The following is an 11,889-nucleotide window of genomic DNA, read 5'->3' on the forward strand; positions in this document are numbered from 1 at the left end:
ACATGGCTGGAGTTGGCTTGATGAGAATAACAATGCAGGGACAAGGGCAAAAATCCCAATGTAAACATTGTGTTTGGAGATGGAGTTAAACCCACCACTCCAAATAGCACATCCAGCCCCAGCAGCACATCACATGCCACATGTTGCAGAGTCCTGCCACAAATCTCCAGTTTTCATTTCCCAGGAAGATGTAATGAGCCTTCAGGCTTCCCAAATTAAGTTACATCAACCTTAAACAGGAACATATCAAGATACTCTAATCAGATAATTTTCTACCTGAACAACCTCAGGCAGGATAACATCAGGGCAGGCTCTGTCCAGACCCAAGAGAACATGAACTCAGCGGGCTGGGATCCAGTGTGGAGCCAGGAAACAACTTGAGCAGATGAACACGATAATCAGTGACTGCAGCACTGCAAACCTCCTACCATGGCACACTTTGTGTGGGCTCCAGAAATTACACATGGAAGGAGGAAGCAGTGTCTTTGCTCAAAGTTAGATGGTGTTTCTTGCATGCCAAAAGGAGCAACTGAGGGAAAAGCACAGAAATGCTGGTCAGAAAGTTCTCAGACAGACATGGTACAGATCAGTCCTGCAGGAGAAACTGATAAACACGGGGAGGAGATAAGCTGTGTTCTGGAGGTGGAACAGGAGGGAGGCAAGGAGATGGGTGAAGGAGATAGAATGGAGAGCAAAAGCAATCTTTGTAGATAACTCTGAACAAGCTCTGTGGGAAAGGGGGTTTGTCAAGGCACAGGGAAGGAATGAGCACAAAAATCAGTGTGAGGTGACTCTGGGCAAGACTGGGCTCTGTGTATGGCTCAGGCTTGGGCCTGGCACATCACAGGGGAATAACAACTTGGGATGCAAAGGCCTAGAAAGGACCGAGTCCAACAGTGCAGGTGGAACAAGTGAACTGCTGTCCAGAGGAGCTCACTCGCTCCAGCCCCAGGGAATTCTGGCTGACAGACTGGGCAAGGCTGGGAAAATCAGCCCAAGATCAGAGAGAACACTGGGAGAGCTGAAGGGACATCAACAGCAAGGGGAAAAGTTGGGCAGAGGTGTCCAGCTGCACACAGAAGATACTGAAAGAGGAGAGAGGAGTCACCAAGGATGACCAGGAAGGTACTGCAGTTACAGAAATATGGGAAGTCAGCAGGAGGAGAAAGGAAGGTCAGGTGGGACAACACTTCTTGGAGGGACAGTGGGAGTCAATGCCTGACACCCCGGAGTAGAGCAAGGAACATCCAAGGATGAGAAATGACACCGTGGCAGGTAAGTGGCTGCCCAAGGACATGGAACTGGTTTAATTCCATATTTTCACCCAATGAATACATTTTTCTGGAAATAAAGCTCTGGATCAGACCAGCCCAACAGTCACACACAAAGTGTTCTCTGAAGTGTCACACATCTCAAGACTGGCAGGTCACACTGGGCAAGTGGCAGCCACAGGGCAGGTCACTGCCAACTTTTAAACCCAGAAGGGAAGGTCAGCAGCATTCCAGCAGCCAGGAAATGTGGGCTGCAAAATGCTTCAGCAGAACAGGAGAGAACTGATGAACAAATATTCCAGTGCTGTTCAAGGAGAAAATTTAAAGTCTGCTCAGAAAAATGCTCAGAAATTATTGGGGGCAGAATGGAAGATACCATCACCACCAAGAGTTAGAGCAAGAGCAGGCTTGTTATGCCCCAGTCCCAGTTCTGCTGCCGAGCCTGAGAAGCTGAGCACTGCAGGACCATCAGTGATGACAGGGTTGGGTCCTCTGGCTTATCATTAAGAACTATTTTATTTAAAAAGTCTTTCTAAGATATCCCCCTCCTCCTACCTCAGCTGGGCCCCGACAGGACAGTATCTGTTGTCCATCTAAACCACCACCCAAAGGAACCACTTGGGGTGTTGCTGCCACAGAGAACTAACTCAGAGACCAGAAAAACCTCATTCCGAGCCAAAGACAGAGGTTATCTCGGGAGCAGTTTAATGGCTTAGATTTGAAGAAAAAAGAAGTATTTTCAAACAAGTTAAGTCTATCTAATGGCCCTTTTTCACTCCCAAATACAGAACAGCCTCACAGCCAGGCTGTTCTTTCAGCACTTGAAAACACCTCAACTGAACACTTTTCCTCCTAGTCTAATACAGGAACATCACGTGACAGCAGCATCGGGAGCTGAGATCTCATCACATCTCACTAAAAAAGCCCTTAAAGGAACAGAAATCTTCTTTACAAGTTGTATTTTTGCTTCAGACACTTGGAAATGAGCATTTCCCACCAGGGGACACACAGCTCCCCTATTTCACACTTACAGGCAAAACTGTGTGCAGACATCTATTTCCTTCTCCCCCTCTCAGAATTCCTTCATTCCATAAAAAGATGCAATCATGATGCAGAGAGAGATGATGTAACTCCAAACACCTCGTGAGATCTGCATCTTTAAAGGAATTTGAGTAAGTATCACTAAGTTCAGGTAGTGTCAAAGCCTGCTCAGCCTGAAGAAATGCAAAGAGTCAAAGAAATGCAAGGGCTCAGTGAGTGTTAGATCAGTAAAGGCACCTGGAGAGGCAGATTTTTGAACAGAAGTCAATGCAAAGGACTCTTGACCAAAGGAGGCCATGAGACTCATTGGAAGTATGTGGAAGTATTAGCTAATATTTACTGTAAGAGTTTAGCAGATCTCAGGGTCAACCTTCAGCTGGTGAAACTCAGCAGGTGATGACAAATTACTCCACTTAAGATGATGCAGGTTACACAAGCCACCTCAAACATGTGGTAATCAAAAACCAGAACAGGATTCCACTTGACAGCATCCCAAACACATGCGCTGCAACTCTGAGGAGTTTCAGGAGCCACAGCACTTCATCAGAATCTACGAAGTAATTGCAGAGTAAGGATGAAGGCCAAAAGGCTGCTGAGGAATTCCTAAATTACCGGCTGACTTTTGTAGATCTACTTTGTGTAAACAGCAGGAAAAAATACTTTTAAAAATGCAAGAAAGGGCATTTCCTATTGAGTTAATTCCCCGTAGTTCTGGTTACTTCACTGATTCTGTCAGGTTTTTGTTTCACACCTGATGCCACGTGCCATGGATGTCCCTCCCCAACTTGCTGCTACCTACCCACAATTAAATGTTGTTACCTGTGCTCTGACAGGGACCAGAGGCAGCTGGAGGCAGAACCAGTAGGTCTGGGGCACAGCATCAGCAGCTTCAAAGTTTACAAGTACAAGGCACCCTGGAAGACTGATCTCATTCATAAATCTGAGCTTGTATATTATTCAACACCCAGGTGCTAAAATTATTAAACACTCCTCCACCCAGCTGCTATAAAAAGACTCCTGTAAAACTTCCCTCTAAGGAGGCTTTCATCAGGCGGGGAGGGCAGATGTGCTAAGGAAGGTCCAGTGAAACCAGATAAACTCAGCACATACGGAGGCAAAACAAATTCCAGGCTGGAACATTACCTCATTCAAAGCCTGGCTCATGGGAATTCCAGTCAGGAATCCCAGAGCACACCTGCAGCAGGTCCAGGTGTCCATGGGCTGAACAGTCCCTGTGGAGTCGGGAAGTTGGCCTGGATCCTCCCTTTGCTACTCATCTGGTTGGGATTTGCTTTTTAAGTGAGATTGATGGCCTTTTCCATGTCTGAAGATCAGGCTGGCCCCTGGCCAAGCTTGTAAGTCAAATTTTGATGGACTACAGGAAATTTTCATTCCATTCATTCCAAACTGTGACACGAGACAGCTTCTGCAGGCTGAGCAACTCCAAGGAAGCCAAGAAGGGCTGATGAGACTCAACTGCTGCTGGCCTGAGCAGAGCAAGGAGTGTCCTGCAGCACCCAGAGGCAGGTGCCCCTCTCCAGGGAGAAAGCAGCCTCTTCCGAGCAGCTCTTTAATCCAACACCACATGAACAATTCAAATATTCATAACTATTTAGAATGAGGAAATTAAAATGGCTTAAAGGCATGAAAAGCTTGTTTATGAAGCATGAATATTTCATTAGCAAAAGCACAAATGAAACCAAGCATTCACATAATATTTCCTCTGCTGGGATCAAATACAGTTTATTACCTCATGGGAAGCCAAACCTCTCCCACCGCAACTTCAACCCCAAATATGAATGTTTAAGATGGTGCTCAAAAGATAAGGAACTCAGTGTAAAAACATCAGTGTAATACAGACAGCACCCTTCACTCCAAAACTGCAACTGAGGTTCATCAAGGGAAGAGCAGAAAGAGTGTGGTACAGAGCAAGAGTCAAATGGGACCCACATCCCTGCTAAGAATTGCTCCTAATGGATTACAGGGACACCGATTTCCTGAAGTGGGCACAAATTAAAGCATTTGCTTAGCCCCAGAACTTGTGCTTGCTTTTCCAGACCTGAAAAAGGAAAGGAAAACAACCCAGTCTGCAGACACCTTTTTCTAGGACTCCAGCCTGCACAGCAAACACATCCCTAGCACCAAATACTTTCAGCACATTCTCAGGAGAACGAGATTTCCAGTGTAGATTCTTGATGCCAAAAATATTAATAATCATAGCAAATATTATTTATATTTCAAAGGTACCTGAAATAAATACAGATCTAGAACTGTTGCCTTAATCTGAAAATGCTGCGGTTCGTGAGATAGTTGAGAAACAGTAGAAAAACCGCTTTTGTGTGTTTTTAAGTGAACACAGAACTGTTTTTTATGAAATGCTGCTTTAGGAGGCCAGAAATCACCATGTGTACAGGGAGACAACTGCAAGGACTATTAACCCACAGTTCTTTGCACCACATCCTCAGGCTCAGGATGACCAGGAACCATCTGAGCAGCAAGTACAGCCTTCCACGGTGGGTTTCATGCTGGAAGTAGTTAAAAGAAGAGGAAAATAAACACAAATTCATTTTACAATCATTACACATCACCAGGTGCTCTCACTGTGTTCCTTTCATACATCCTTGAATTCTTTAATAAAGGTGACACAGATCTATTGTGTTCCCAGGGGGGATTTGCACAATGCTTATGAAGAATGAGCAACTCACTAGAAATCAGTAGAGGGTGAGTCAGGTAGCACCTGCTCACGACACAGATGCAGGAACACAAACACCACGAGCACACAGCTCACATCAGACTACCCCAAGTGCTACCCTGATGCTGCCCTGTGTAATTGTCTGCTTTTCCCTGCATTTCCATGCGGTTTCCCACTCCTAGTGGTTCAGGGGTGCTGGGTTGGCCCACAGTTGGGCCCCCACATGATCCTATTGCCCGCCACAGAACACACCTGAGACCCTGTGAGGAGCAACTGCTCTGAAGTGACTCCCAAAGGCAGCACTAAGGCTGCACAACAGATAATTCAAGAGCTCCAGCTCCCTTTTTGCATTCCACAGATCCCATTTTTAATGCTCTGAGGTTTGATCTGTTTGTCAAGACAAATTCAAGTTGTACAGAACAGTGAGTAGTCTTTGCAGTGTAATACAAGAAATCACTTGATAAACCAGAGTATTTCATACTTGTGAAAAATAAGCTTTTTGTCCTCTTCCTTATGAGGAAGTAAATTAAAAATGGTAACTTTTACTACTTGAAATTTTCACTATGACATGAAGAAAATGAGGTGATGCAGTTTCCTGCTTGTCTTACTCAACAGTTTCGTCTACACCACAATTTCTGCAAAAGCTGAGCAGCTCTGGCCAGACCTACACTCCCTTTCCACAAGCACCATCTCGCTCCACCTGCTGTGGAATAGTCATGGTCATATTAACTCAAAACCAGTGAAATAAAGAGTTTTACCAAGTCCAGAGCATTCTCCCATCACTTACAGCAGGTAACACTTCTCTACAGATGAATACCTGCCTGTCAGTGGCAGGACCTGAGAGCTGCTGGACACAAAGAGATTCCCTGTTTTAAGGAGTTTTTCAATTAATCTGATGTCCTGTAATTGGAATTGCCAGTTACTCTGGCAGCAGTACAGAAATGAGCAGGCACTCACTGAAGGAATGATGGGCAATTGCTGACACACAAACCACTCAAATATGGCTGTTTTAATAATTCTGATTCATGAGCGTTCCAGAAACAATTGTCTGTTACCATTTCGGAGATTACTATAAAGAAACAAAGCTACTGAGTCCACACAGACTGTTCCCATAGTCCTGCTTTCATTTTAACTATTCTGATGACTAAGAATCACAACCAGACCCTGGGATGAAGCACGCTCAGGACCAAGGAATTCAAGGACAGGATGACTTTTATTTACAATAAAGTGTAACACGCAGTGACTGCTGAGCGTCCAATAAAACATTCATTAAGTAGCTGTAAGACACAGCCATGAAAAGATACTGACACCGTGATATCCCTGCTGAATCACCACTCAAACCTACAAATAACTGGGCATGAGTGCAGGGGCTGGGAGATGAGGTAGTAAATTCACATAGCATCCACCCACCCACCCAGGCACACTCATCCAGCCCATGTCAACACCACTAAATTCAAGTACTACACTAATGAAAAGTGCAGCTTCACCATTCCTCTTTTTCCCATTAGAGACATCCTTGGGGAAATATCCTTGCATGCACCGAAACTGGTATGATTTCAATTCCACCCACATCTGGGCTCAGTTGGGAACTAAATCCAGCACAGCCCGTCTTGGGTCAGCCAGTGACCCTGAACAAAAATAGCTCTGGCAGAAAGCTGGATTTATGGAATAGGGTGGAGCCCATCCAAGTGTAAACTGAACAAACCCGCCACAGGGACTCAACGATGGAGGAGCAGCAACTCCTTCCCTCTGCTAAGCACAAAGGAGACTCTGCCATCTCCACAAGTGATGTAACCAACCCTTGAGCAGGTCATGAGTTGGGTCTCACACAGTTTCCTACATGTCAGCACCAAGAGTCAACTGCCCTCTCCAGAGCAGTGAAATGTGAGCAGCAGGTGTTGCCTGAGTGTTGTAGAACACCAGCAGTGGGGCCAGGGCAGCAGCCCAGGGCCACCACACAGCGCCCAACACTCGGCAGAGCTCAGCAACTTTACTGAAAGGCCACACTTTTGGGAAATTCAGATCAGCTTTCCCAAATGTCCCAGTGCAGACAGGCCTAGAGGCAGGGGTGACAGCAGCAAGCTTAGAAAAATTAATAGCATCAACTAGCTTCTGACAAAAGCTTGTTCTGCCCACAGCACAGACACCAGATGACTTTGAAACAGGCAGAGCTCATGGCTGGGTGAGAAGAACTCAAGTCTGAACCATTGTCAGAGGATAAGCCTGGCTTTGGGTAGGTTTGAGTGCCAGAGACCAAGGCACTGCAGTTAAACAGGGCCTCCAAGGTCTATCACACACAGCAGGGATATCCTGACAACACCCTCAGGCACCAGCAGCAGCAGCACAGAGAAAATAATAAATGAAGTTGCACATTCATTGTAAGGATCCGGGACTGCTGGCTTGTTCTTCTCATCCTTTCATACCAAATTAGCAAAGTCTGTCCCTGCAAGGCACCTCTCAATGGATTCCTAAAGGCAACCAACGTGCCACATTGATTTTTAAGCTATCAATCCATTTCCAGTACTTCATTTAGATCTCTAGTACACATTAACCAAAGAATAAAACCCCAAGAACAAACTGTGACACATAAGTTTCCTGCTAATTACAAAGATGCTGCGTGCAAGTCCTTTCTAATACAATTACAATGTCATGGAGTGTACAAGTGAGAAACAAATTTAAACTTTTAGAGGCACTGCGAAATTCATTTCAATCTGACATCATGTTCAAAGCTCAACTGTTCTCATTATGACTTTCTTATATTCAAACACAAATGCGCTCTTTGCCCAAACAGAAATGCAAAATATAAAAGAAAAACAGCATGAAGTATGCTGGTTGTTATTATACCCCACAGGATCTGAGCCCTAACCCTGCAGCACCTCAGGACACAGGTACACCCTGTAGCTGTGTAGCACAGTAATTCCCAAGCACCCAGTGGCTGAAGCAGCCAAATCTCAAAATCTACAGATTTCACCCAGAGGAGGCATCACAATTGTCTGAAAAAGCTTAATTTTCTCCTTCCTCAATAGTTTCAAGCCTACTGAGGGAGCCTAGCCCACCTCCCATCTATTGCCAGAGCCACTTTCAGGTGCATCCAGGGGCCTGACAGGTGACTGATTCCAACACTCTCCAGAACACAAGTGGCAGGAGAGGAACAGGCAGGAAAGCCTGAGCAGAATGGGGGTGGGACACAGCCAACAAGTCACATTTTTATCCCAAAGGCTTCCCTTTGGCAATTATCAAATCCTTGCACAAGCAAGGGCGTAAGAGTTTATCAGGAGGAGCTCCCATGAATGTTTTATAATGGAAAGTGAAAAGCAGCCGCAGACTTAGGGTCCCCTGGCCATCCTCTATCAGTGCTGCCCAGGATTTAGTTGTGTTTGAGAGGGAACAGGCAGGAAAATTTGGATCTTCCCAGCACCCACCACGTCTACAAGGGAAATAAAACCATAAAGATCACAAAACGTTAACACAGCAAGTCCACACCAGCAAGCAGCTGCAATGCCCCCTCGGGATGGAGCAACCTTGGACTTGGTGACTTTTATTGCTCCTTTTTCTTTTTCCAAAGCAACTTTGCAGAATGTCAGCATAGGCGAGAAACCTGGGAGAGGGGAGTGGGACAGGCTGCCCAGAGCAGCTGTGGCTGTCCCAGCCCTGGAAGTGTCCCAGGCCAGGCTGGACAGGGCTTGGAGCAACCTGGGATAGTGGAAGGTGTCCCTGCCCATGGCAGGGAGCGGCACTGGGCTTTAAGGTCCCTTCCCAACCCAAACCACCCTGTGTTTCTGTGATATAGGGTAAGATCAACAACATACTGTTTAAAAGTAAAGTCTGTAAGGTCTCTTCGCTCCTAAACCATTCCATGATCCCATGAGGGAGGTGGGCACTGAGGCAGGTGAGTCCGGAGGGAGGCGTTCCAGATGGGGGACTGAGACCCCCGCAGCCCCCAGGGCTTGGTGCACTCTGAGCACCCTCATCCTCACCCGGCTCTTCCATTTCATAGAAAAATCCACACTTTTGTGCGGGTTTGCTCAGTCAGGGAGCGGCAGAGGCGGGGGAGGCTCAGGGAGAGTTTCGGCTCCCTCACCCCCCTCACACTCCATCCCAACCGGGCTGTGTGTGAGGGGAAGACTCGCCCGGGGCCGCGCCGCCCGCTCCTCACTCACCGCAACCGGAGGTTCGCCATGAACTCGGGCATGGTGACGGCGTCCATCAGCACGAAGTCGGCTTTGCCGAACTCCAAACTCTCCTGCTCCGCCATGGCGGCCACTGGGACGGCCGAGACCGGGATGGGGGCCGGGCTAGGAGCGGGATCAGGACAGCACCGGGACGGGACCGGGAGCGGGATCAGGATCGGCTCCCGCCGCTCCCCGGGCGGGGGGTGGGGGTGTCACCTGCGGCGGGGCGGGGCCGGGGCCGTGAGGCGGCTCCGCGCAGCGCCCCCTGGCGGCCGCAGAGGGCACGGCGCCCCCGGGCCGGGGCGGGGCGGGAGCGCCCCCTGGCGGCGGGAGCCGCGCGCTGCAGGCGGGGATGGCGGCACGGCTGGGGCGGGGATCCCGGGGAAAGCGGGATCGGGAGCTCCGGGATGGGGGATTTGTGCTTTGGGGCAGGGGCTGTGCTGCCTGGGGTGTGGCCTGCACCCAGAGGAGATCCCCCTCACACCACAAATATAGGGTGCTTTCTAGCCCCCGCCAGGACAGGGGGGAGAAAGCAGATCCTGAACCCAAGGGAAACCCCACCCCATGACCCCACCCGGCAGGGTCAGTCCTGCTCCCACCCCCTGGGTGCCCCCCCAGACCCTGCTCACTCCGGCCTTTACTGACACCCCAGAACCCTCCCCAATTAATGCAGAATAAACCACACAAGAAGTCCCCCTGCAACACGCAGGCACCCCAGAACCAGCCTTAGGCCGCTTACATTGCTCTGCACACGGGAAGACCCCCAGGGTGCGGGGGCTGCAGGGTGCTCCGGGCAGGGGACGATGTGATTCAGAGGGGAATAATTCCTTCATGGGGTGTATCTGGATCCAGGGGAGTCCCCTCTCCAACACAGCGTGCAAAAGGATCACATCCTGCACCTGGGGAGAGATCCCCTCACCACAGCACAGGGTGCTAAGGGGCCACTTTCTGCACCTGAGAAGACCCCCAGGATGAGGGGCTGCAGGGTGCTGTCCCTCCCTGGAGGATACACTCCTTCCTGGGGTGTATCCTGCACCCAGGGGAGCCCCCTACACTCCCAAATGCAGGGTGCTAAAGGGTCACATTCTGCACACGGGAGACCCCCAGGATGAGGGGCTGCAGGGGGCTGCAGGATGAGGGTGTCCTTCAGAAGGGGAGAATTCTTCCTGGGGTGTATCCTGCACCCAGGGGAGCCCCCCACCCACCCAGCACAGGGTGCTAAGGGGTCACATTCTTTATCTGGAGAGGCTCAATCGCCCTCTCCACCTCAGGGGCAGACCCTGCACTGGGACGTGCTATAGGGCCACATCCTGTGCCCTATGGAATCTCCATCCCAGAGCAGGGCTGGAACCTGCACTCAGGGGACACCTTCTCCTTCCCCTCCCTCCAGGACAGATCCTACATCCCAGGATCCCCCACCCCTCTCCACAAGGTCCTGCAGGGACACCCAATCCCACCCCATATCCCACAGGAAAAGATGCTGCACCCCAGGGACCCCCCGAAAAACACCCTGTGGGGCGGGGGGCTGCACCCGAGGGATCCCCCTCCTCAAAAACTCATCCCCCTGAGGATGGGGCCACATCTGGAACACACTGAGCCCCTTTTGCTGTACCCCAATGCCACAAACACCACAGAACAGGGTTCTGCACTGAGACCCCCACCAGGACAGGGGGGAGAAAGCAAATGCTGCACCCAGGGTAACCCCCACCCCAGGGCCTAACCCGGCAGGGTCAGGCCCTGCCCTGGCACCCCTGGGTGCCCTCCAGACCCTGCTCACTCTGGTGCTTAGTGAAACCCTGGAACCCCCTCAAATTAATGCAGAATAAACCACACAAAGTCCCCCCAGATCCAGCACCACGGACTAATTACATTAATGATACTAATGAAGGCAATGGGGCAGGGGAGGACCTGGGAGCTGATGCAGCCTTACCGAATAGGACTTTGGGAAAAAATGGCTGGTTTGAGTGTAGGAGACAGGGTGCAGGTGTGAGGTGGTGTGGCCATCCCTGTCAGTGTCTCCATCCTTGTCTGCATCTCCATCCCCGCAGCTGGGTGGGCCCCCTCCCCTCCCAGCTGAAAGCAATGATCCCCCCTGGTTATAGGCAGCAGATCCCGGCTTCCTCTCTGCTCCTGGGGGAGGACGAGACTGGAGGAGCTCTTAGAGGTGAGATGGGAGGGGGGGGGGGGGGGGAGGGGAAGAAGGAAAAAAAAAAAAGGCACCTTATTTGTGCTTTGTTTTTCTAGTATGTTTAGCTTTGTGGAGGGGGTGTCTTCCGGCCTTGTTTATGCAGTATGCTGGATGGCTTTGGTGCTGTAGGTGCCTAATTTGCCTGATGCTAATTAGTGCTCTGGGTAGGACAGGGTGAGGTGGCAGAGGGGGGTAAGGGCAGCAGCATCTTTAGCCCCTGCTTGGCTCTCTCTCGGCAGAGGTTTTGTAGCCACGGGAAGGGTGTGTGACCCCAGCACTGAGTGTGGGCAGTAGCCATGGAGCCAGGACCTCTTGCCCTCCCTGAGCCCCCGAGGCCGAAGGCAGCAGATGGATGTGCCTGGCAGAGCCTCCGCTGCCTCCGTCTCCACAGGCAGAAGAAGAAAGTGGCTTATTCCGCCCACATCTACAAGCTCCTAAACCGGGTAAGTCCCGGCTGAGCTGGGGTGCAGCCTCCTGCTTCCCGAGCTCCGCCTGCTCATCCGCGTATCCCGGGCTGGCTGATGG

General features: G+C 50.1%; 1 protein-coding gene across 1 annotated transcript in view; it reads right to left on the reverse strand.

The window, feature by feature from the left end:
• MYO1D (myosin ID) overlaps window positions 1-9,259 on the reverse strand; it is a gene marked incomplete at both ends in the record, with an annotated part of 152,400 nt that extends 143,141 nt beyond the window's left edge. Inside the window, one exon of the mRNA XM_082297298.1 lies at window positions 9,165-9,259. Coding sequence (XP_082153424.1) covers window positions 9,165-9,259 — 95 coding nt within the window. The remainder of the gene's footprint in view (window positions 1-9,164) is intronic.
• Between the last annotated feature and the right edge of the window lie 2,630 nt (window positions 9,260-11,889).

The sequence above is a fragment of the Coloeus monedula genome (assembly GCF_965178545.1).
Source record: "Coloeus monedula genome assembly, chromosome: 26".
NCBI classification, from domain to species: Eukaryota; Metazoa; Chordata; class Aves; order Passeriformes; family Corvidae; genus Coloeus; species Coloeus monedula.